Genomic DNA, 22108 nt, shown 5'->3' with positions numbered 1-22108 from the left:
AAGTTAGGTTGCAGCTTTATAAAACTCTGGTAAGGCTGCATCTGGAGTATTGCATTCAATTCTGATCACCCCATTATAGGGAGGATATGGAGGCCATGGAGAGGGTACAGAAAAAATTACCAGGACACTGCTTGGATTAGAGGGCGTGAGCTACAAGAAAAATTTGGACAACTAGGGTTTTCTTCTCTGGAGCGGCAGAGGCTGAGGAGAGACCCAAAAGAAGTTTATAAGATCAGGAGCAAGAGGCCAGCGCACGGAAGCAGCCGAGGAGATAAGTGTTTTTTTTCTCTTTCTTCTAACGGTTTCGGAGATAGCGGGGAGTAATCGCGCAGGCATGTGACGTCAGTCGTTAGCGCACACAGAGTTTAAAAAGAAGACCGCCATATCTAGCGGGCAGCGTCGGAGCGGGCAGTGGAGTGAGAGGCAGCAGAGTGATTTGGGCTTTGGCTCAAGGGGCTTTGGCGTAAAGGGGCGAGGCAGGTGAGTAGCTGGTAAGTAAAGGTAACGTTTACCTGTTATCAGTTAGAAATTTTTAAGTAAGGAAAAAATTAGGTAGGGGGAGAAAAAAAGAATTAGTTCAGATGGAGGACATGGTGGTGTGCTGCAGCTGCTTGATGTGGGAACTCGTGGACTTTGCTGCGGTCCACGATGGCCACATCTGCAGTAAGTGCTTGAGGCTGGAGGAACTTCGGCTCAAAATTGATGAGCTGGAGTTGCAGCTTCAAACGCTGCGGAGCATCAGGGAGGGAGAGAGTTATGTAGGTACTGTGCATCGTGAGACAGTCACCCCCCTTAGAGCAGGTACTTCTGGAGTCCAGGAAATAGATAGAAGGGTGACTGTCAGGGGAGGGAAAAGGAAAAAGAAAACGAACAGGCAGATAGTGGAGAGGACCCCGGAGGCTGTTCCCCTCAATAACAGGTTTTCCGCTTTGGAAGCTGTTGGGGAGGGGATGACCTGCAGGGACCTAGCAGCAGTAGCTAGGTCTCTGGGATTGGGACCGGTCCTGCTGCTCAGAAGGGAAGGGAGGAGAAGAGGAAGGCAGTAGTGATAGGGGACTCAATAGTCAGGGAAACAGGTAGGAGGTTCTGTGGCAGTGAGCATGAATCCCAGATGGTATGTTGCCTCCCAGGTGCCAGGGTCCGGGATGTCTCTGATCAGGTCCACAGGATTTTTGAGTGGGAGGGGGAACAGGCAGGAGTCGTGGTTCATGTTGGTACCAACGACATAGGTAGGAAGAGGGATGAGGTCCTAAAAAGTGAGTTTAGGGAGCTAGGCAGAAGACTGAAGAACAGGACCTCAAGGGTAGCAATCTCGGGATTGCTACCAGTACCATGTGATAGTTAAGGTAGGAATAGGAGGAGATGGCAAATAAATGCGTGGCTGAGAAGTTGGTGCAGGAGGGAAGGTTTTGGATTTTTGGATCATTGGGATCTCGTCAGGGGAAGGTGGGACCTGTACAGAGAGGACAGGTTACACCCGAACCTGAGGGGGGCCAATATCCTTGCAGCCAGGTTTGCTAGGGTGTTCAGGAGGGTTTAAACTAGTTTGCGAGGGGGATGGGAACCGGAAGAGTAGGTCAGAGGAAGAAGGGGATGGGGAGAAGTTAGATCTAATGAGTAGAGAGGCTTTGAGGAAGGAGGAGCAGAGTACAGGCTATAAAAGTAGTAAGGTGGATGGGCTAAAGTGCATTTACTTAAATGCAAGAAGTATCAGCAATAAGGGAGATGAACTGAGAGCTTGGATAAGTACATGGGACTACGATATTGTGGTTATCACAGAGACATGGCTGACATCAGGGCAGGAATGGATATTGAATATTCCTGGTTTTCAGTGTTTTAAAAGGGATAGGCAGGAGGGGGGAGGGAGAAGAGGAGGAGGGGTGGCCATACTGGTCAGGGACACTATTACAGCAACAGAAAGGGTGGATAACGTAGAAGGATCCTCTCTAGAGTCAATATGGGTGGAAGCGAGGAAGAAGAAAGGAGCAGTTACTCTACTGGGAGTATTCTATAGGCCCCCCGGTAGCAGTAGGGATACTGAGGAACAGACTGGGAGGCAGATTTTGGAAAGATGCGAAAATAACAGGGTTATTATAGTGGGAGACTTCAACTTCCCAAATATTGATTGGCACCTGCTTAGTGCCAAAGGTTTAGATGGGACGGATTCCTGTCACAGTATGTTGACAGGCCGACTAGAGGGAATGCTATATTAGGTCTAGTTTTAGGTAATGAACCGGGTCAGGTGACAGATCTATCAGTGGGTGAGCATTTGGGGGACAGCGACCACTGCTCCATAACCTTAAGAATCGTCATGGACAGGGATAGGAACAAAGAGGATGGGAAGATATTTAATTGGGGAAAGGGGAATTACGAGGCAATAAGGCAAGAACTTGAGAGTGTAAATTGGGGTGACATTTTTGAAGGGAGAAGTACTATAGAGATGTGGTCGATGTTCAGGGATCGCTTGCGGGATGTTAGGGATAAATTTGTCCCAGTGAGGCAGAGAAGGAATGGCAGGGTGAAGGAACCATGGGTGACAAGAGAGGTGGAACAACTAGTTAGGAGGAAGAAGACAGCATACATAAGGTGTAAGCAGCAAGGATCGGACAGGGCTCGTAAGGAATATAGAGTAGCAAGGACGGAACTTAAGAAGGGGCTGAGGAGAGTGAGAAGGGGACATGAAAAGGCTTTGGCGAGTAGGGTTAAGGAGAATCCCAAGGCTTTTTACTTGTATGTGAAGAGCAGAAGGATGGCTAGAGTAAAGGTGGGTCTGATTAAAGACAAAGGTGGGAAGATGTGCCTGGAAGCTGTGGAAGTGGGTGAGGTTCTCAATGGATACTTCTCTTCAGTATTCACCAAGGAGAGGGGTATTGATGACGCTGAGGACAAGGTAATGTTCTAGAGTATGTAGATATGAAGAGGGAGGATATGTTGGAGCTGTTAGAAAACATCAGGACAGATAAGTCCCCGGGGCCTGACAGAATATTCCCCAGGCTGCTTCATGAGGCAAGGGAGCTTGCTGAACCATTGGCTAGGATCTTTGAGTCCTCATTTTTCACAGGGATGGTACTGGACAATTGGAGGGTGGCGAATGTTGTCCCCTTATTCAAAAAAGGTAGTAGGGATAGTCCAGGGAATTATAGACCAGTGAGCCTTACGTCTGTGGTGGGTAAGCTGCTAGAAAGGATTCTAAGAGATAGGATCTATGATCATTTAGAGAATCATGGACTGATTAGGGACAGCCAGCACGGATTTGTGAAGGGTAGATCTTGCCTCACTAGCCTGAAAGGGTTCTTTGTAGAGGTGACCAGGAAGATTGAGGAGGGTAGTGCAGTAGATGTGGTCTACATGGATTTTAGTAAGGCATTTGACAAGGTTCCGCATGGTAGGCTTCTTCAGAAGGTCAGAGGCCAAGGGATCCAGGGAAGCTTGGCCATGTGGATTCAGAATTGGCTTGCCTGTAGAAAGCAGAGGGTTGTGGTGGAGGGAGTGCATTTGGATTTGAGGGCTGTGACTAGTGGTGTCCCACAGGGATCAGTTCTGGGACCTCTACTTTTAGTGATGTTTATTAATGACTTAGATGAGGGGGTGGAAGGGTGGGTTAGCAAGTCTGCAGATGACACAAAGGTTGGTGGTGTTGCGGATAGTGTGGAGGGCTGTCGAAGCTTACAGAGGGATATTGATAGGATGCAGAGCTGGGCTGGCAAGTGGCAGATGCAGTTCAATCCGGAGAAGTGTGAGGTGGTACACTTTGGAAAGACAAACTCCAAGGCAGAATACAAGGTAAATGGCAGGATTCTGGGCAGTGTAGAGGAGCAGAGGGGTCTGGGGGTTCATATCCATAGATCACTGAAAGTTGCCACACAGATGGATAGAGTAATTAAGAAAGCTTATGGGATGTTAGCTTTCAGAAGTCGTGGGATAGAGTTTAAGAGCCGCGAAATAATGATGCAGCTTTACAAAACTCTGGTTAGACCACACTTGGAGTACTGTGTCGAGTTCTGGTTGCCTCATTATAGGAAGGATGTGGAGGCGCTGGAGAGGGTGCAGAGGAGATTTACCAGGATGCTGCCTGGATTAGAGAGTATGGATTACGAGGAGAGACTAAAGGAGCTAGGGCTTTACTCATTGGAGAGGAGGAGGATGAGGGGAGACATGATGGAGGTATACAAAATATTAAGTGGACTAGATAGTGGACAGCCAGCGCCTCCTTCCCAGGGCACCAATGCTCAATACAAGAGGACATGGCTTTAAGGTAATGGGTGGGAAGTTCAAGGGAGATGTCAGAGGGAGGTTTTTCACCCAGAGTGGTTGGTGCATGGAAATGTGCTGCCTGGCATGGTGGTGGAGGCTGATACGTTGGGCAAGTTCAAGAGATTGTTAGATAAGCATATGGAGGAATTTAAAATAGAGGGATATGTGGGAGGAAAGGGTTAGATAGTCTTAGGAGTGGTTTGAAGGTCAGCACAACATGGTGGGCTGAAGGGCCTGTATAGTGCTGTATTGTTCCATGGTTCTAAGATTATGAGAGGCATAGATAGGGTAGACAGCTGGTATCTTTTTCCCAGGTTCAAAATGTCTAATACTAGAAGGCATGCATTTAAAGTGATAGGGGGAAAGTTCAAAGGGGCGTGGGGCAAGTTTTTCTATTTTTCTTTAAAAGCAGAATGGTGGGAAGCAACAATGCACTGCCAGGGGTGTTGGTGGTAGTGGAGGTGGAGGCAGATACGATAGAGCCATTTAAGAGGCTCTTTGATAAGCACATGAATATACAGAAAATGGAGGGTTATGGACTATGGGCAGGCAGAAGGGATTAGTTTAATTAGGTGTCATTAGCTTAATTTGTTTGGTACAACATTGTGGGCCAAAGGGCCTGTTCCTGTGCTGTACTGTACTGTTCTAAATTCATTACTGGTGTGTTTTTATATCAGCTGTAAGTCAATGTAGCGCACATACCTCACAATCAGAAGATATGTTCAACACTCTCCCCCTGCTGGGGCTAACATTTATACCTTAAACATCACTTATCTTCATTACACTGCTGTTTGGGGAATTTTGTTGTGCCCAAGTTGTCTGGCATCTACAGTGATTACACTTCGAAGTGCCAAAGTGGTTAAGCACTATTTGCTTTATTCAAAGGTCACAGATTTTCCAGAAAATGCATTTCACAAAGTCTTCAGCTATACTTGCATCACACTAACCACTCTGATTAAAATGTACAATCACCCGTCTGCCTTTTTTGATACTTCCAACACATGGCACCAACACCACCTGCTCTTTCAGTATCGAGAAAGCAGCCCCCTCTGGTTCACTCCCCCCCCCCCCCCCCCCCCCCACATTGATTAGATGTTCGCTTCAGGTGGCCTACAAATTCAATTCGCTGTCAGTTAACAAAGTTCCAGTGTAGTTCAACATAAGCTAGGAACAACATTGCATTTTCCAACCAGATATTTAGTTGCCTGGGCTCAAAAATGAGATTGACAAATGATAATGAACATTTCCAGATATTTTTATTTCAGATTTCTAGCATTCTAGTATTGGCCTTTTGTGCCTCCAAATTTTGATCTTTCTTCTATTTCCACTTCATCAAGACTGACCTTTTATTTCTTTGGTTGTGTAATTTCACCCGCTTTCAAATTCCAACATTCCTTAAATTATCATTCCCTTGATTTACCTTACCAAGGGTTTCATTTTGATTTTTCTTCTCTTGCCACCCCCCCCCCACCAATTTATTCCATCACATTTCTCCCTCCACAGATGCTGCTTGATCAGCACTTTTTACTTACATGAATCAATTTAAAACAAAGTACTAAAAGTCAAATCAGGAGCAAGAATACAAATCACTGGGCATAGCAATTCACACAAGATATCCAACTAAAGGCATGGGATGAAAGGGAATGACGCACTCCCAAACAGCTCCATATTAATATACAATTAGGACGCAATAATTCTTCACTACAAAAAGCTCATGCCATTAAATAACCTATCAACAATTCACTAAAGAACTGACAACTCTTATGACAAATCTCTTTAACTTATGCTGGTGACAAGGATTTCATTGAACAAATCATTAATTTCTTGGAAAGAAATCAGATCAATCATGAGTTCAATTTTCAGTGAAATTCTGCAATCTCTATTAGCATGTAAGAAAGTCAAAACTTTTCACAGGACCCATATGTCTAAGGATAAGCTAGCCCGTCTTTATCACCATATAAATCCTATATGTGATATATGTTTTGGTCCTGCCCTCTTTTGGAAAAACATTGGAAAGACATTAACATTATTTCAACTGTACTGAAAATTGATTTACAACCTCACCCTATCACTGCAATTTTTGGGCTACCAAGGAGGGAATCTGGCCACTTATCTGCTTCTGCTTGCCATATGATTGCCTTTGTCACATTAATGGCCAAGCGATCCATTTTGTTTAAATGGAAGGATCCAATACCTCCTACTAATTTTCAATGGTTTTCTCAAACTATATCATGTTTAAACTTAGAAAAATTAGGAGTGGCACTGTTGATTCTTCGCTTAAATTTGCAGAAGTTTGGAGTCCATTTATTCAATATTTTCGTATGATATAGATCCCTTTCCAATAACCTTTGAATTTAGAGGAGCAGAGTTCACAACATAATAGTGCTCTTTTTCATCGAGAATATCAGTCCAGTTTTTTTCTGTCCTTTGGAATTTTTTTTAGGTTTGTTTCGATTTATTACTTATAATTTTTTTTTGATTTGGGGGTCCTCTTTTTTTTAAAACTATACAATAAATCTTTTTCTTTCCCTTTAATTTTTTTTGTATTATATTCACTAACTAAGAGACCATGAGGTCTAGATTATATTTTTTATTCTTTGTGATTATATATGTCATGATTGCCCTCCCGATCTTTGTATCACATGTATAATCATTGATGTTATATATATTAACCTGTATTAATTTGAAAACTAATAAAAAGATTGAAAAAGGAAGTCAAAACTTGACAAAGCTTAAGATTTTCCTGACAAAATACATACACAGATCTGTACTTCATGACGCAGTGCAACAATTCTTATAGCTATTAGCTTTGCTGTTTAAATACTCAACTACTTACCCAAAGTAAGTTCCATCAAGTGCTGGATCGTCTGGGCTACATCCAAGATAGTGATCAATCAACTTGTCTTTCGAAGGCTAGAAGAAAAATGAAAACTTTACAATGCATGCCTTGAATTGAATTTGGCTGAGATCAACAAAAAGTGACCCAGGTCAAATTGTGGCCTCAGTTGCTATCTGTGTGCAGTTAGTACTTTCTCTACATGCCTGCACTGGTTTCTGCCACACGCTGTTTCCTTGCAGATAAAGATGTGCTGGTACGTTAATTGTCTACTCAAAATTATCCTTTAGTGCAGGTGAGAAAAGAATAAAAGGGAATGTTGGGCACAAGAGAGTAAGTTTCAGGATCCTAGGGGAATTGATGGGTTGTTGTGCAGAGTCCACGAGCCAAATAGTCTTGTAAGTGTGCAAAAGGTACATTTCTTGGATTTTCAAAACATTTGAAAAGATGCCAAATGAAAGGATGTGGGGAGGTGGGGGGGGGGGCAGAAGAAAAAAAAAGACCAGGTCAGTGATAGAGAGGGAAAAGAGAGAATAAAATGACCTATTAGAGTGGAAGACTAGAAGGTCAGTGATAAGAGAGGGAAAAAAAAGAGAATAAAATGACCTAGAGTGGAAGACTAATACTCATGAGGTGCCGAGAAAATGTTAACGATTTAGAAGTATAATGTGTAATGCAGCTATATGTGCTGACAATACTGAACTAGTAGTGAGATTGATGCACAGAAATTTGAAGGAGTATGGACAAATTAGTTGAGTGTCAAAGTGTTTGCAGATGGAGTATAACATGGACTAAACATTCATTTTGGCAGGAAGAAGAATTTTTTTGAAAAACAGTGACAGAAGATTTTGATATTCAGAGGAATAAGTCAAATTGTATATGCAAACACAGCAGGCAAATAAAGGAGCCAATTGTATTTAATGCATAAGGATTAGAATAATGAAACCTGGATAGAGCTTTCCTCATGAACACATTTGGAATAACATGTCAGTTTTGTTTTTAAATCAATTTCCAAACTAATATATATTTGCCTTGAAGGCAGAGCAAAGAATAACTCCAGGGTTAGGAGATTCTGTGGCTTACACTTGCCAAAGTTGTGTTTTTTTTAAGAACAAAGAGTGTTCTCACTGAAGTGCACATCTTTGAGAGAGTGTTATAGAAGACAGAATAAAATTTCTTGAGTATTGCAAATCTCTGGGATTCTGTATTCCATTTGCTGTGGATACAAAATGATTAAGTACAAGGCCGAGAGCATTGATATGGAAATTGAGATTTCAGGGATGTAGGCATTGGATAGGAAAATGGAATGAAGGCCAAGAAGCAAGTATGACCTAGTGAATGGTGGAGCAGGCTCATTGGGAAGGTGGAGACATAAATATACATCTAGAAAAAGCAAATAATATTGCATACCAATAATGTCAATAGAAAATTACTGTTCCAAAAATCAGCTGGACTCAGAAATTACCATCAGAAAATAGCATTTCCAGCATTATCTTCTATTCATAAAACAAATGCATTGTACTTCCCTACATTTTAAATAATTTGAACTTTAGCAGCACAAGTAATTTAAGCATACTTTTATTGTAACTTTAATAAAATGCTGCACAAAGCAATGTAACAGGACAACACAATAATGCAACTAGTAAAGCTGCTTCCTTCTCAGCTCAGAGTTCAATCCTGACCTCCGGTGCTGTCCATGTGGGGTTTGTACATTTTCCATGACCATGGGCTCCCCGGACACATCCCTCCCTCTCGCCCCGCCCCCCCCCCCCCAAAAGTGGTCCAACATCCCAAAGACTTTCAGGTTGATAGGTGGATTGGCCACCAAGTTGTCCCTAGTGTGTGATTAGTGATAGAAACTGGTCAGGGAGAATAAAATGTGCTTCCTGTAGGGAGTAGAGCAAATGGGTTTTTGATGGTTGGTGCAGACACTGGAGTGCAAAGAGCCATCTCCATGCTGTATGACTGACTCTTGGAGCAGCACTCATCTATGCAAGTGGCAAATATTGCAATATGTTCCTGAGAGGCCTTGTAAATGGTGGTAGTACCCTAGGAATCAGGGCTGAATCAATTGTACAGTTACAGTACTATTGGATGGCTCAGTCATATTTCTGGCCACTGGTGATCCCAAAGACATTGACCCATGTATAAAGACAGAGACTGCAAATTGCAAAACAATCATTCCTGAGCTTCCTCTAATAACTCTACTTTTCATAACTACTGTAATTAGAGGTGAAAAGGATCCGGTTTGAAATAAATGACCCCTTCTAAAATTTTGTGCACATCAGTTCTTATTCCATGTTCCTGATCATTAGGTGTAACCATCCAACAATCCACCCCAGCTTCCCACACTACCACATTCTGCAACACATTGTTTGCATTGTCTTGAATGTTTTCAGCATTTTTCATTTAGTTTTTTTAAACTTATCAGCATCATCTTTGTTATCATCACTCCTGCTTTCCATCTACTCAATGTGCTTTAGCTGTACCAGCTCCAAATTAAGGATAAAGTATGGAAATAACATTTCTACTCACAGTTGTACAAGTCTCCTTGTATTCCACTGGTTCTCCAAGGATATTTACAGCCACCAGTGCTACCTAAAGTTAAAAAACATTTAGACTATAAAAATGGCATCTTGTGCGCTGTTATACTGTTTGCCATTTTAGCCTCCATGGAAGCATGTGCTTACCATGAAGGTGCAGCAAAGATACACTGAATTGATTTCTGGGATTCCAGCGGGAAGCAACCAAAGATTCCAATGAGAAAAAATTGACCATGTCTGGCCTACATTCATCATAATTTAGGAGAATGCAGGGGCACATCATTGAAATACAAGATTATGAAAAGAGTGGGAGGGTAAAGGCAAGAGGCTGCTCCATCAAGCTGATAAATCTTAGGAGATGGGAATTGCCTTTTAGGATTGAGATGACGAGTAACTTCTTTACAAAGTAGTGTTGTATTTTTGTAATTCTCTACCAGAGACTTGTGGGTTATCAGTAATTGAGTTCAAACAAGATTAAAAGATCCTCAGGCACCATAAGAACCGAATGATATGGGAATCAGGCAAGAAAATGGACAGTCGCCCATGACCATTTAGCATAGCAGGGCTAAAGAACTATGTGGCCTTCACCTGCTTCCATTTCTAAATGTTCTTTTGTAACCCAGTACAAAACAACAAATGAACTTCTGAGCAGCAATAAAAAAGGCAAGGGAATAATGTGGCTTTGCATTTTGCACTACTGCTTTATCCTAACTTCAAATGCAGAGAGCTTTACTATCCATTATTCTACATCTTGAATGAGCTAGTTACATATTAATATAGAATGTTTACTTGTTTGAAAATTTAACACTAATATCTAGAGTTCAATAAGAAATGCACGACAGATTTAATCTGAAGAGTCTTTCATTTTGCAGATGACAAGGTGGAGTTAGCAACTAGGTAGGAATTGATACCCTCTATTCTAAACTGGCCTATAGCAAATCAAAAAAAAATAACAGATGCTGCAAATCTGAAAGCAAAAAAAAGTGGTGGAAGCATACAGTTCAGGCAACATCTGTGTATAAACAATGTTAACATTTTAGGTGATGACCTTTCATTAGAACTAGGGAAGTTAGAAATCAAAACATGTTTTAAATTACAAAGAAGAAGCTTAAGAGAACAGTCACCACTATCATTGACTTTTCAAGACAGGCTGAGTGACCAGTGAAGCTGCCTGATGAGAGGGTGGTGAAGGCTTGTTAATCACAGCCGAGCTGTCTGGCAGAGATGCAACAAGGAGATAACTGAAAACAATGAGGAAAAAAACAACGCTAGACCAGAGCCACAGACAGAACAATCACTGCACTGCCATCTCCCTCCCCTTTCACCATTCCAAGAAGACACTTCCACTGACTTCCTGGTTCAGTATTCTATATCTACTAATGCACTCTCGCCTTCTCACTACACTTTTTCGTACAACACCAGGAGGGATAGCTGCTCTTTTATCTCTTCCCTTCCCACTATCCAGGACTCAAATCTTCCAGGAGCAGTGATTCACAGTACTCCTTCTGATTTACTGTACCAAATTCAGTGCTCATGTCATCGCTCCTATATTGGAGAAATCAAACAGTGAATGCTTTGGAGAACACTACTTTGGAAACTACATCACTTTTAGTTGACAGGTTGTATGAGTGTATCTTAATAACTCGTGACTCCTGCTGTTCAAAACATTAGCCACTCCTAAACAAATGATTGAACATTATTTAAATGTATACGGATATTTTAGGGCTGCTTGGATACAATCACAACAATGCTTTCTCTAGCAATATAATGAAAGGATTAGTACAGAATGCTAGAGTTACTAAAGCTTGAACCAAAAGTATACATGGCCATAAATTGTACTATCAGCATTCACAATTCAAATTGCTGATTTGAGCCCAAACATGATCCCACTGCAAAGCAACTTGGTAGGAATTTTCTTCCACAGTTAACTGCTGCCCTCTGATATTGTTAGAGAAATAATCAGTAGTCAACTACATAAAATCTGCTTAAATAATCAAATTGGCAAGAAAAATGGGTGCCTTGGGCCTCTCACTGTCATTATTACCTTATCCTTAAAAGAAATTTCATCCTCTACTTTACAAGCATTCCTTCTGACATTACATCATTAAATGGCCCTACAAAATGTCATCATCAACCCCTCAAGTGTCTCAATCATGATTTACATTGCTCCTGGGTCCACACTAGCTTACTAATCCATTACCCAATGGCTTTCCTACACTGCAAAGCTCCAAGGGACCATTTCTTGCTAGATCCCATCCTTGTCCATAGAAGAATAGTGCATTTTCAGCAAGATCTTTTTCACTCCCCCAAACAATCCATTCGGCTTTGTCCAGTATGGCCATGCTTTCCATTCTCCTCAAATGCTTATATTGATATTAAATTCCATAGATAGAATGCTCTTAAAGTAGGAATGGAACTAGCACAGACATTCAACAAAAGCTCCTGGCCCTGGAAAGAATTTATGCTTAGCCCATTTTTCCAGTTTTCTAACCCATCGAGTACCATAAAAATGGTCATGGTATCAGCTTTTACATATACACTTAAAATTCCTAGCTTTACATTATGTTTCACACTTAATAGCTTTCATTTTCAGAATTCAAGTTTTAAATTTGGCATAATTCTTTAAAAGAATTCAAAATTGATTCAACAAAAATCAACCTCAAACTTCACCATAAGCTCTGCTCCCCTGCTAATAATTCCGCCTCCCCAATTAGCCTGCCTCAAGCCAAACCATTAGGAGTGAGATAATGGCATACAGTATTCTTTTTAAAAACTGCAATTTCTAAGTCTCTTAAACATACACCTCCATAACATGGTAAAATTCTAGCACTGAAATTTTATCCAGGCTTTTGTTACTTCCAGATTTAACTATCCCAATCTCTATCTTTCTATACCAAATCTTTAAACCCCAACACTTAAACTTCTATCACATACCAAATGAAGTCCACCCTACCTACTCCACCCAATACACCCTCTCCATATCAAGTGGCTTACATCACCACATTCACTAAATTCCCCATGTTTAAATTTTTCCAATATTACCTTCAAACATCTTAATTCTTTCATGGGTCAAATTCAGACTCCATAACAATTATGTAATGTAATGTCTTGGGACTTATTTTACCCCAACTTGACAATGTTCACCACAGCAGGAAATTATTAATTTAGCAAAGCCTGCATGATGGAACAATTTGAATTTGATTTTATAGCAAGTTAACATGGCATATTACTGTCTTTGGGGAAAAGAAACACCAAGTGATCTTGGCAACATAAACCTGCTATCAAAAAATAAAGGAGCCAGCAAGTCAAAGACTCAAACAATTATATTTTCTGAATAAAGAAATTGTTTTGAAAGCATTTCAGTAGAATGTTTAAAATGACTTGCATTTAAACAGCTCCTAGAAATGTGGTAAATGGCCTAGAAATTCCTCCACACTATATTGAAAGAAAATTGTGCTGTGGAATATTTTTTAAAAAAAAAACAAAGGATTTCTATTTGCATGAGCATCTTTATCCTGCATAAAACTCCACCAAATGACATCAACGGTCGTGCAATGACCAAACTTTTTCTCCAGCATGATCTCGTGGCCAGAGCCAGGACAATTACTGTTCTTATGATTCAGAACAACCATGTTTCACCAACTCATTTTCACCTGACAACGTACAACTTAAATACACCAACACTCAAGCCAAGTACTTTGTTCCTAATGAGGTGTGTGAGAATGTGTTTCAGGTTGCACATGTTCCTTGACAACTTTGCTTGTGGAGAATGAGATCATGATCACTTGCATCTTCCTTTCCTCTGGATCATTCCAAGCTGCTGTAGCTGACCTCTGCTACATACTAATTTTGGTTGTGCCCTTGCTTTGGCGAGGTCAACTCCAAACTTAAACTGAGAAGAATTCATCTAGTTTCCTTGTAATTGACAGCAGAACAGGCACTGTATTACAGTATTCCCCAGAGTGCAGACATCTGTATTCTGCACTCTGTGTACTGCCCCTTCCAGAAATTTCCATGGAGCACGATTGTATGTAGCCTCAGCAGTTCTCCATTGTCCCACCACACAAAGAATCTGTTTCTGGATTAACGGTTCTTCACAACACTGTCTAGTCTCCACTGATTCTCTGGGAGTGCTCTCCCAATTCCTTCACATCACTGCAGCAATGCAAACTAACAATAGTCCCCTGTAGCTGGAATGCTGCTTCTTTTATGGGGCAGGGGTAGCACAGAGACATGGTAGTAAATACTGCTGCTGCAAAGGTTCAATCCATGCCATGGGTGCTGTCTTATGTGGACTTTGCAAGTTCACAGTGTGAAAGCACGAGAAATGAGTCACTTTAAAAGCTGGCTACAAAGATTGCAGCCACAAGACAAAGTGTTGCAAGAATTTGCAATATTCTAAAACTAACAAAGCACAGAAAACCAAAAAAAAACATTAAAATGTACAAAAGCTCTCCTAGGCTAACATCTTGGTTGAGGGATAAATCATGGCTAGAACCACCAACAGTAACTTCCGTGCTTTCTTCTGAAATACTCTCATGGAATTTTGAACGTGGAACACATGAACAAAAGGAGAAAACAAGAAACATCCTTGAATACAAGGATCCTCCTCACAAATACATTTTTAAGTGTGCATAAAATATCACACCATTACCTGGTTGTACAAGTTGTATCTGTTGACATGATTCTTGTGCAATGTTAATTTCAGATATTTCCCAACCGCATCAACATGGACAGACTTAAGTTCTCGAGCTTTGAACCCCGTCTTCTGATTATCTGAAAGTGAAACATACCTGCCAGAACAATATTTAATAAGCACTGTATGAAATAGATGAATGTCAACACTTAAAACTGTCAAAAACTTGCAACTAGACAGCAAAATTTCAAGCAGCTACCCATTTAAATCCAAACGAGACAAGAAATTGAACAAAAAAAATTGGGAAAACAGTCAAATCGAAGCTTGCCATTTTTTTCTGCTGGAGGTCAGAAGAGGTCATCCATTTAAGACAAATGAAGTAATTCTTTCCCCCCTCCCCCCGCTCCCTCACCCATGTCAGAGGAGGCCTTTTGGTTCATCAGGCTCATACTGGTACCCAGCACAGCAATCTCATTAGTCCCCCTTATCCTATCTCCCTGCAGCCCTGCATCTTATTCTCTGCCATGTTCATCAACTTCCCTTTAGTTCTTTTGCTAGCTACCTATTAGGTGTAATTTACAACAGGCAATTAACCTATGAACATTCCTGAGATGTGGGGAAAAACCACTGTAATCAAATATCTGCAAATTTCACATAAATAACACACAAGGTCAGGATCAAACCAGGGTCACTAGAAATGGGAGGCAACAGCACTAACTGCTGTGCCACTGTCTTTGGAACTGTTTCCTCAAAGGTCAGTGGAAGAAGAGCCTTTTTTGTTTATAGAGCCATGGACTCATTTTTAAAAAAATATATGGCAGAGGTAGATCAATTCTCAATGAGGATGTAGGTGACAAGTTACCACAGGTAAACTGAAATGTAAAATTGAGGTTATAATCGGATGTGACATGATCTTATTAAATGGCAGAGCAGAATCAAAAGGTCAAGTGGCCTACTTCTGTCCTAATGCCTTTGTTTCCATTACATCAAAGGGTTTTCCAATATATTCCACATTTTAAATGCCATTTGAATTCAAGACATTGTTTACAGGTACCACTACTCTCCTATCAGTTGACTTTGAAGATAATTGCACGAGAGTCTTAGGCTATCAGATCTCCTTACTTCATTTTACACTATTTATGGCCTAGCTATTGTCTCGTTAAGACAGTCCTGAGTTACTTTTGGACTGAATGCAACTGAGTCGACAATTCCACAGGAATCTGACAGTTGTTGACCATTCACATCTTGGATTTTTGTTTTTACTGCTGTAAAAAAAAATATATATATACACAGACACAAAATAGCTATGTACAAGATGAGGGACAAACGTTAATGCAAATTACATCCCCCTCTGCTGCCAGACTTGCAGTAAGCCCAGGAGTGAGCACTGCCATGCTGAAGTAAACTTTACATCCAGTCCCTCAGCTTTACAGCAGGAAAACTGGCCTATTAACAGTAATCCCATTCATTTCGTGGGGAGAGGTGCAGGGTCAGCAAGCTTGAGGGAAAAAGTAACTGCAATGCGAGTGAGTTACCTTCAGTTCGCTGCCAATTGTTGGTATTCCATTAGTTTTTAAAACTATTTTATATGTACTCAAATTATTTACATAATAGCTTTTGAACACCCCTGACGATTAGAAACGTTTCGACAGCAGTAAACTGCTAAAAATCATCAGGTGCTTTAGGTGACAAGACCTCAGGATACAGCAGAGGCTTACATGCTTCTCAAGCAGACATAGTCCAGGATGATTCAACATATGTACTGTAAGTGATGAACAATACTAGTTTGTCCAGCAACATACTTCACAAAGAACCATTTTGCATCAACACTTCAAGTTACTACAAAAGCATTGCCATGATGGTGGAGGTCAGTGTTTTAGATGGCTTGCATCACACTCTTCAGTTTTATTCTTAGAGCAAGAACTTTTTTGCAACAGTAAGCAGTGAAAAACATCCTCAAATATTCAGATAAAAAGCAAGCCTGCAAACAAGTGTTCTAGTTCCATCACTTCCCCATTCATTTGATGAAAGATTAAGAGAAAATTGCTTCCAAAGTCTGGAGTTAAAAAGTATACACTATGTCTATTGGTTGCTTTCCAAATGAAAATATTGAGAGATGGAACATGATTCCCCTTTCCCGTTAGATCAGAAGAATATTTTAAATTTCTTAAACTGCTTTCTGTTTGGTTTCTATGAAAGGACATTTAGTTTGCAATCCATGCTTCTTCAATCTTTTTTTTATTTTCACAACATGTGGCAGCATAAATAATTAGTTATTTTGAAATCTGCTCGTCCGTCATTTGGCCATACCCAAGTCTACGGAATCTGTCCACATGCTGGGACCCAAAGTGATCTGGAAGACTTTCACTGATGTAAAATTCAATTTTTGTAGAAATCAAGTACTGGTGTGCAAGTAACTGAAGTTTGCGAATCCTACAACGCTCCACCATTTGTAGGATGATCTCCTGTGGGTAGAGGCAGAACCTAAATAAACAAAATCAAACAGAAGTCATTAAGAAAAAAAAATGCACATTTGTGACCAGCTGATTTAAAAGATATCTATATCCAGAGATTACATTGCTTGAATCAATTTCAAAAGCCCAGAAATTTTTGCTAAGATACAACATTTTAATGAAAAAAAAAGGCATGTGAAAGAAAATATCCTAATTTCTGAATAAGACTAAATTACGGCTGCTGCATTTGACTTAAGACATGTGGACTTAAACAGCCACCTTTCCTACTACCTATCCCCATTTATTGTATCACCTAGAAACAACAGAATTGGACTCTGCTGCGATTTTACTGCTTAAGTCAATGCATATCCACAGAGTCATGGCCCAATTAACTCAAATCAGTCTTGGACTTCTTCCAATCCTTTTAGCAGGACTCACAATTGGTATGGTTACACAGGGCAACTTGTTAGCTCGTACTCCTTATCAACAAAAGGAACCTGGAGACCCAACCAGTCAGGCAGGCTGCTTGATAAAGGGCACAGGGATATGAATCAAGTAAAAGATCAGGTACAGTACAGATCAACTCGCAGATGTCCAAGTGCCAACAGCTGCATGGGGGAATGGCATTACCAGGCTGGTAAGCCAGGTGAACTAAGTCAGTAGTTCCAGGCACAATGTGCATACTTGCACTCAGCTGCGGACACGCAAGATGACCTGTCTGCCACATTCAGCTGCAGAAATTGCACGATTCTGACCGACTTGCCATGACCAAGTGTCCATGTAAGGATAGATTAATGCATACAAAAAAGTCATCAGATTACTAAAAACTGAAAATCTTTGGAGAACTGAAGCTTCAAAATATATCACGTTTGACTCAACTGCTGACTGATTGCCAAGTTGAGCAAAAGCCTCAATCAATTTGAGACCTTTGAAAACTAATGTATATTTTTTTAAATAAATCCAGTATCTAGATTAAGTGAAACAATTTTAATAATTGTATTTGAGAGAAAACATTCAGAAGCTGGGCAACAAGGGCCTGAAACATGCCAAGGGCTGCTCACTACTAATATACATAACTGTCTTCATACACGTGAAATTTACTAACTTATTGGTTGGGAATCACTGCAAACCATTCAAAGCTTGCGTGGCTCTAACACTGTTATCCTGTCACTTGGACAGGCCAGAACAAGTTTCACAAATAATAAACCAAGAAAGCCTTTGACAATTGGCAAAAACACACTCCCAGCTTTGCCACATATCAGTACTTCTAAACAATCCTGATATTCAGCATACAAAAGCTTGAACATACCTAAATGCAGAAAATAGTTTAACATTCCTACTTTTCTTCCCTACAGTCTTAAAATCTCTACTTAAATCAATGTGCTCCCATTTCTTTCCCCTGCCCTTGGCATTAGGGAACTCCAGAATGTTAATGCTCCACTGCTGGGGAATCAAGCAGTGGAGGGCAGCTGGGAAATCAGTGGGAGTTCTGCCAGCAACTTTGGGAGTTCTGCCAGTCTTTAGCATTCATGCAAAATCCCAAACTGCTGGAAAACTAAGAATTAAGCAATTTCAAATTTCTCAGCAATTTCTCTTATGCAAGCATAAGTTTGTATGGGGATTAATAGCAATATTTTGATTTGTCTTACCTCGGAGACCGCCAGCCATTAACTGTCGGTGCATGCACCATCAGTTCATTTGAATTATAACCATCTTCATGGCCAGATGAGCTTATAGCAACAAATCCAATTTTGTGGGGCATTCTGGAGTTTTAAGCTATAATCAGATAAATTAAAAATTTAGGAGCTGCACAGATGTCCATATATTTAAATATTTTTGTCATATTGTACCATTCAAAATATTGTGATATTTCCACAAGTATCCAAAAACCACAAATTAGGAAGGATATGCACTTACTTCCATGTACCTTAGGTAATTTACAAATAAGTTAAAAGGCCAATAGTTCTAATGGTCCCATTTAATAGTTCAGCAGTCACTGAGACAAGTGAAAGACACTCAAAAAAATTAATTTCGCATAAAGATTCTGTAAAGGGACACCAGAAATATTCACTTTCAAATTTTCATGCAATCTTAATGTTTTGAGGCATTTATGTTTCTCTGTGCATATGCACACACAATCTACATGTAACGCCGTGAAGTCTATCAAGATGGAAAACTCTGAAAACCTTCACTAAAAGATATCGAACCAAAAGGGTATTTTCTATCCTGTAATTAAAATTTATATATAGTTAGTTTGGAATACATTAGGTTACTTGGAATCTAAATCTGCCTATGCCTTTACTCCGACCATTGAAAATATACAGGGGATTGCAGGCCATTTTTGATTCAACTGATTTGGTTGTAAAGGATTGTCTGATTTTCAATATGTTAAAAACTTTTAATTGAAAATGTTATGCATTGTGATATAACCAAAATATTTCTGTATGCAGTGCAAACTGGTTAAGCACAAAACATTAACACACAAGCTCCTAAGAGGCCAATAAGGAATTCACCCAAAAGCAACCATATTTTAAAATACTTAATCTAACAGGACAAAGCCTGTGTTCACACTTTTTGTTATTCAATGCATAATAGTTATGAAGGTTGATATTTTACTGCAAGTGCTTAAATAGACACATCAGGCATAGTGCCTGCCAATGGTTATGCAACAGAACCAAAGACAAAATGATCCAACCATCAGCACTACACTTTTGCAATTCAACTGTATCAAAATTGTCAAAATAAATTCAACTCAAAGAAGCTATTCCATCGCAGAACTTAAATAGGCACACAAACAAAAGTTAACAGAGATCCAAGTACAAGAGTCAAAGCAAGTTCAATGCTTAGTAGAATCAATTAGAGAGCGAGGGCTCTATTCACAAAGTGAAACCAATGCACACGTGTATTACCTTCTAGCTTCTGGCAAAATAGCCTCTGACAGCAGGCGGTCTTATTGCTTCGCACTTCCAGAAGGGCAGCCTAATAAAACAAAACAAATTCAAATTTTTAATAATTTCTTACTTGGCTGGCTGGAAAATTCAGCAGTTGTAAATCATTTCTTTACCCATTTTCAAAGTTATATGAAAGTGGTATAGGAAACATTTGAACCAAACAGTGTACCAATAACATCATAAAAGACCAAACATCAAGTGAGTGAATTCCAAAATACATTAAATGCAATTGATACTACCTATCTTAATGCAGTTCCAACAGATTCTGCCACATTCTTCAAACACAATGCAAAATGTGATTCCAAAATCAAATAAAATGCAGATCCTTCGCCTTGCGTTTATCCATTTTACCTTCACATTTCAGAACTCATTACCTCATGGCACAGGGAGCAATCCTGAGATTATAACCCTAGAGGTCCTGCTTTTCAATTTTATACCAAAGACTTGAAATTCCCTCTGCAGGACCTCATCTCTCTCCTTTATCCACGTCAACAGTACCAACGTGGACAACAGCTTCTAGCCATGGCTTCAAGTGGACACAAAATGACTTCAGGATGGTGCGTTGCCTCCCTGGCACCAGGGTCAAAGATGTCACTGACAGTTTGATCAGGAAAAAAAGGAAGCGCACGTCAGGTATGGGAAATTGTGCAGGTGCAGAACATTCTGAAAGGGGAGGGTGAGCAGCCAGAAGTTGTGGTCCATATTGGTACTAATGACCCAAGCACCAAGAGATATGAGGTCCTGCATAGGGAATTTAGGGAGTTAGGTAGAAAGTTGAAAAGCAGGACCTCCAGAGGAGTAAATCTCAGGATTAATCCCTATGCCACGAGGTAGTGAGTTTAGAAAAAGCAAGATAAAACATCTAAATGCATGGCTAAGGAACTGGTGCAGGTCTTCAGATATTTCAAATCTCTTCGAGGGCAGGGGTGACCTGCATCCAAACTGATGGGGGACCAATATCCTGGCAGGGACATTTGCCAGTGCTCCAGGAGATAGTTTGAACTAGTGACACTGTGGGGTGGAACCCAAAATGACAGTGTAGCAGGAGAAAAGAGAGAAGCACATGTCTTAAATAGAGCAGGCAAGTCTAGTAGGCAGAGGTGGATGGGGGAAATCATAAGAGGACTGTAGGCTTAACTGCATTTGCTTTAATGCAAGGAGCTATACAGGTAAAACAGATGAGCTGAGAGTTTAGAACAGCATGTGGGATTATGATATTGTGGTAATCACGGAAACATGGCTACAGGAAGGGCAGGAATGGCAGCTCAATGTTCCTGGGGTATTTTCAGGGGTGACAGGGGCAGAGGGTTCCAAAAGGGGAGGTGGCGTTGCACTACTGATCAGGGACAGCATTACAGCAGTGGGGGGGGGGGGGCAGAGGGAGAGATGGGAGGGGGTCACCCTCCCGGTCCCTCGGGCGGGGGTAGGGGAGGGGGGGGGTCACCGTCCCGGTCCCTCGGGCGGGGTAGGGGAGGGGGGGTCACCCTCCCGGTCCCTCGGGCGGGGGTAGGGGAGGGGGGGGTCACCGTCCCGGTCCCTCGGGCGGGGGTAGGGGAGGGGGGGGTCACCCTCCCGGTCCCTCGGGCGGGGGTAGGGGAGGGGGGGGGTCACCCTCCCGGTCCCTCGGGCGGGGGTAGGGGAGGGGGGGGTCACCCTCCCGGTCCCTCGGGCGGGGGTAGGGGAGGGGGGGTCACCCTCCCGGTCCCTCGGGCGGGGGTAGGGGAGGGGGGTCCCCACAGCCGCCGCGGAGGGAACCGACCCGAGAACGTGCTGGAACCTTCTCCGCGCCCGCGCTCAGCACCGAATGGCGCCAATTCCTCAGAACCAGTCGGCCTAACGCCGCGACCGCAGTCTCCGGTCGCCGTTATCTCCCGCAATCATTTACACATCTTTCCCGTGAAGCCGACCTGCCTCCCGGCGCCGCGATCCGACGTCCGCCCGCCGACAGGTCCAAGCGCCGCAGCCCAGGCCGCGCTCCGCATCTCCATAACCACCGCCAGCAACAGCGCACACTGCGCAGGCGCCAGTGCCCCCGCCGGAAGCGGCCGGTCTCCGAGTGACGCAAGCACATGTCAACAGCAACCTGCATTTACATAGCGCCTTCAACATATCATAACGCCTCACAGTGTTGGTGTAGTGTCAGCAAAACTTGATATCACGTTGCAAAAGGGTGAATCAAAGAGATTCTGTTTTATGGAGATCTTTAAAGGAAGATTTTTTATTTCAATAATATACCTCTATAGCTCACAAAAATAAATTAGTATTTATTTGTGTAACTTACAGATTTTTATGTACTGCTGCTGCAAAACAACACATTTCACCTCATATGTAGTGATAATAAATCTGATTCTGAATTCTGAAATACTTTATCACAATTATATGCAGGAAATACAATCAGTACATGTCTTTCTCTGTATTCACTACACCATTAGGTC

The 22108-nt window shown here is 41.4% G+C and overlaps 1 protein-coding gene across 3 annotated transcripts in view; it reads right to left on the bottom strand.

The window, feature by feature from the left end:
* The window catches only part of cep104 (centrosomal protein 104), a 100633-nt gene extending 78915 nt beyond the window's left edge, over positions 1-21718 (bottom strand). For all 3 annotated transcript variants that reach the window (XM_052039633.1, XM_052039631.1, XM_052039632.1), the window contains exons 1-7: positions 21581-21718; positions 19632-19701; positions 18372-18498; positions 16580-16753; positions 14288-14426; positions 9626-9688; positions 7091-7167 (exon numbers count right to left, since the gene is read on the bottom strand). In XM_052039633.1, coding sequence (XP_051895593.1) covers positions 7091-7167; positions 9626-9688; positions 14288-14426; positions 16580-16753; positions 18372-18484 — 566 coding nt within the window. In that variant the 5' untranslated portion in view covers positions 18485-18498; positions 19632-19701; positions 21581-21718. The remainder of the gene's footprint in view (positions 1-7090; positions 7168-9625; positions 9689-14287; positions 14427-16579; positions 16754-18371; positions 18499-19631; positions 19702-21580) is intronic.
* Positions 21719-22108: the final 390 nt, after the last annotated feature.

The sequence above is a fragment of the Pristis pectinata genome, chromosome 26 (assembly GCF_009764475.1).
Source record: "Pristis pectinata isolate sPriPec2 chromosome 26, sPriPec2.1.pri, whole genome shotgun sequence".
Classification (NCBI taxonomy): Eukaryota; Metazoa; Chordata; class Chondrichthyes; order Rhinopristiformes; family Pristidae; genus Pristis; species Pristis pectinata.
Note: the sequence above shows the minus strand (reverse complement) of the source record. Positions and strands in the feature narration are given on the sequence as shown.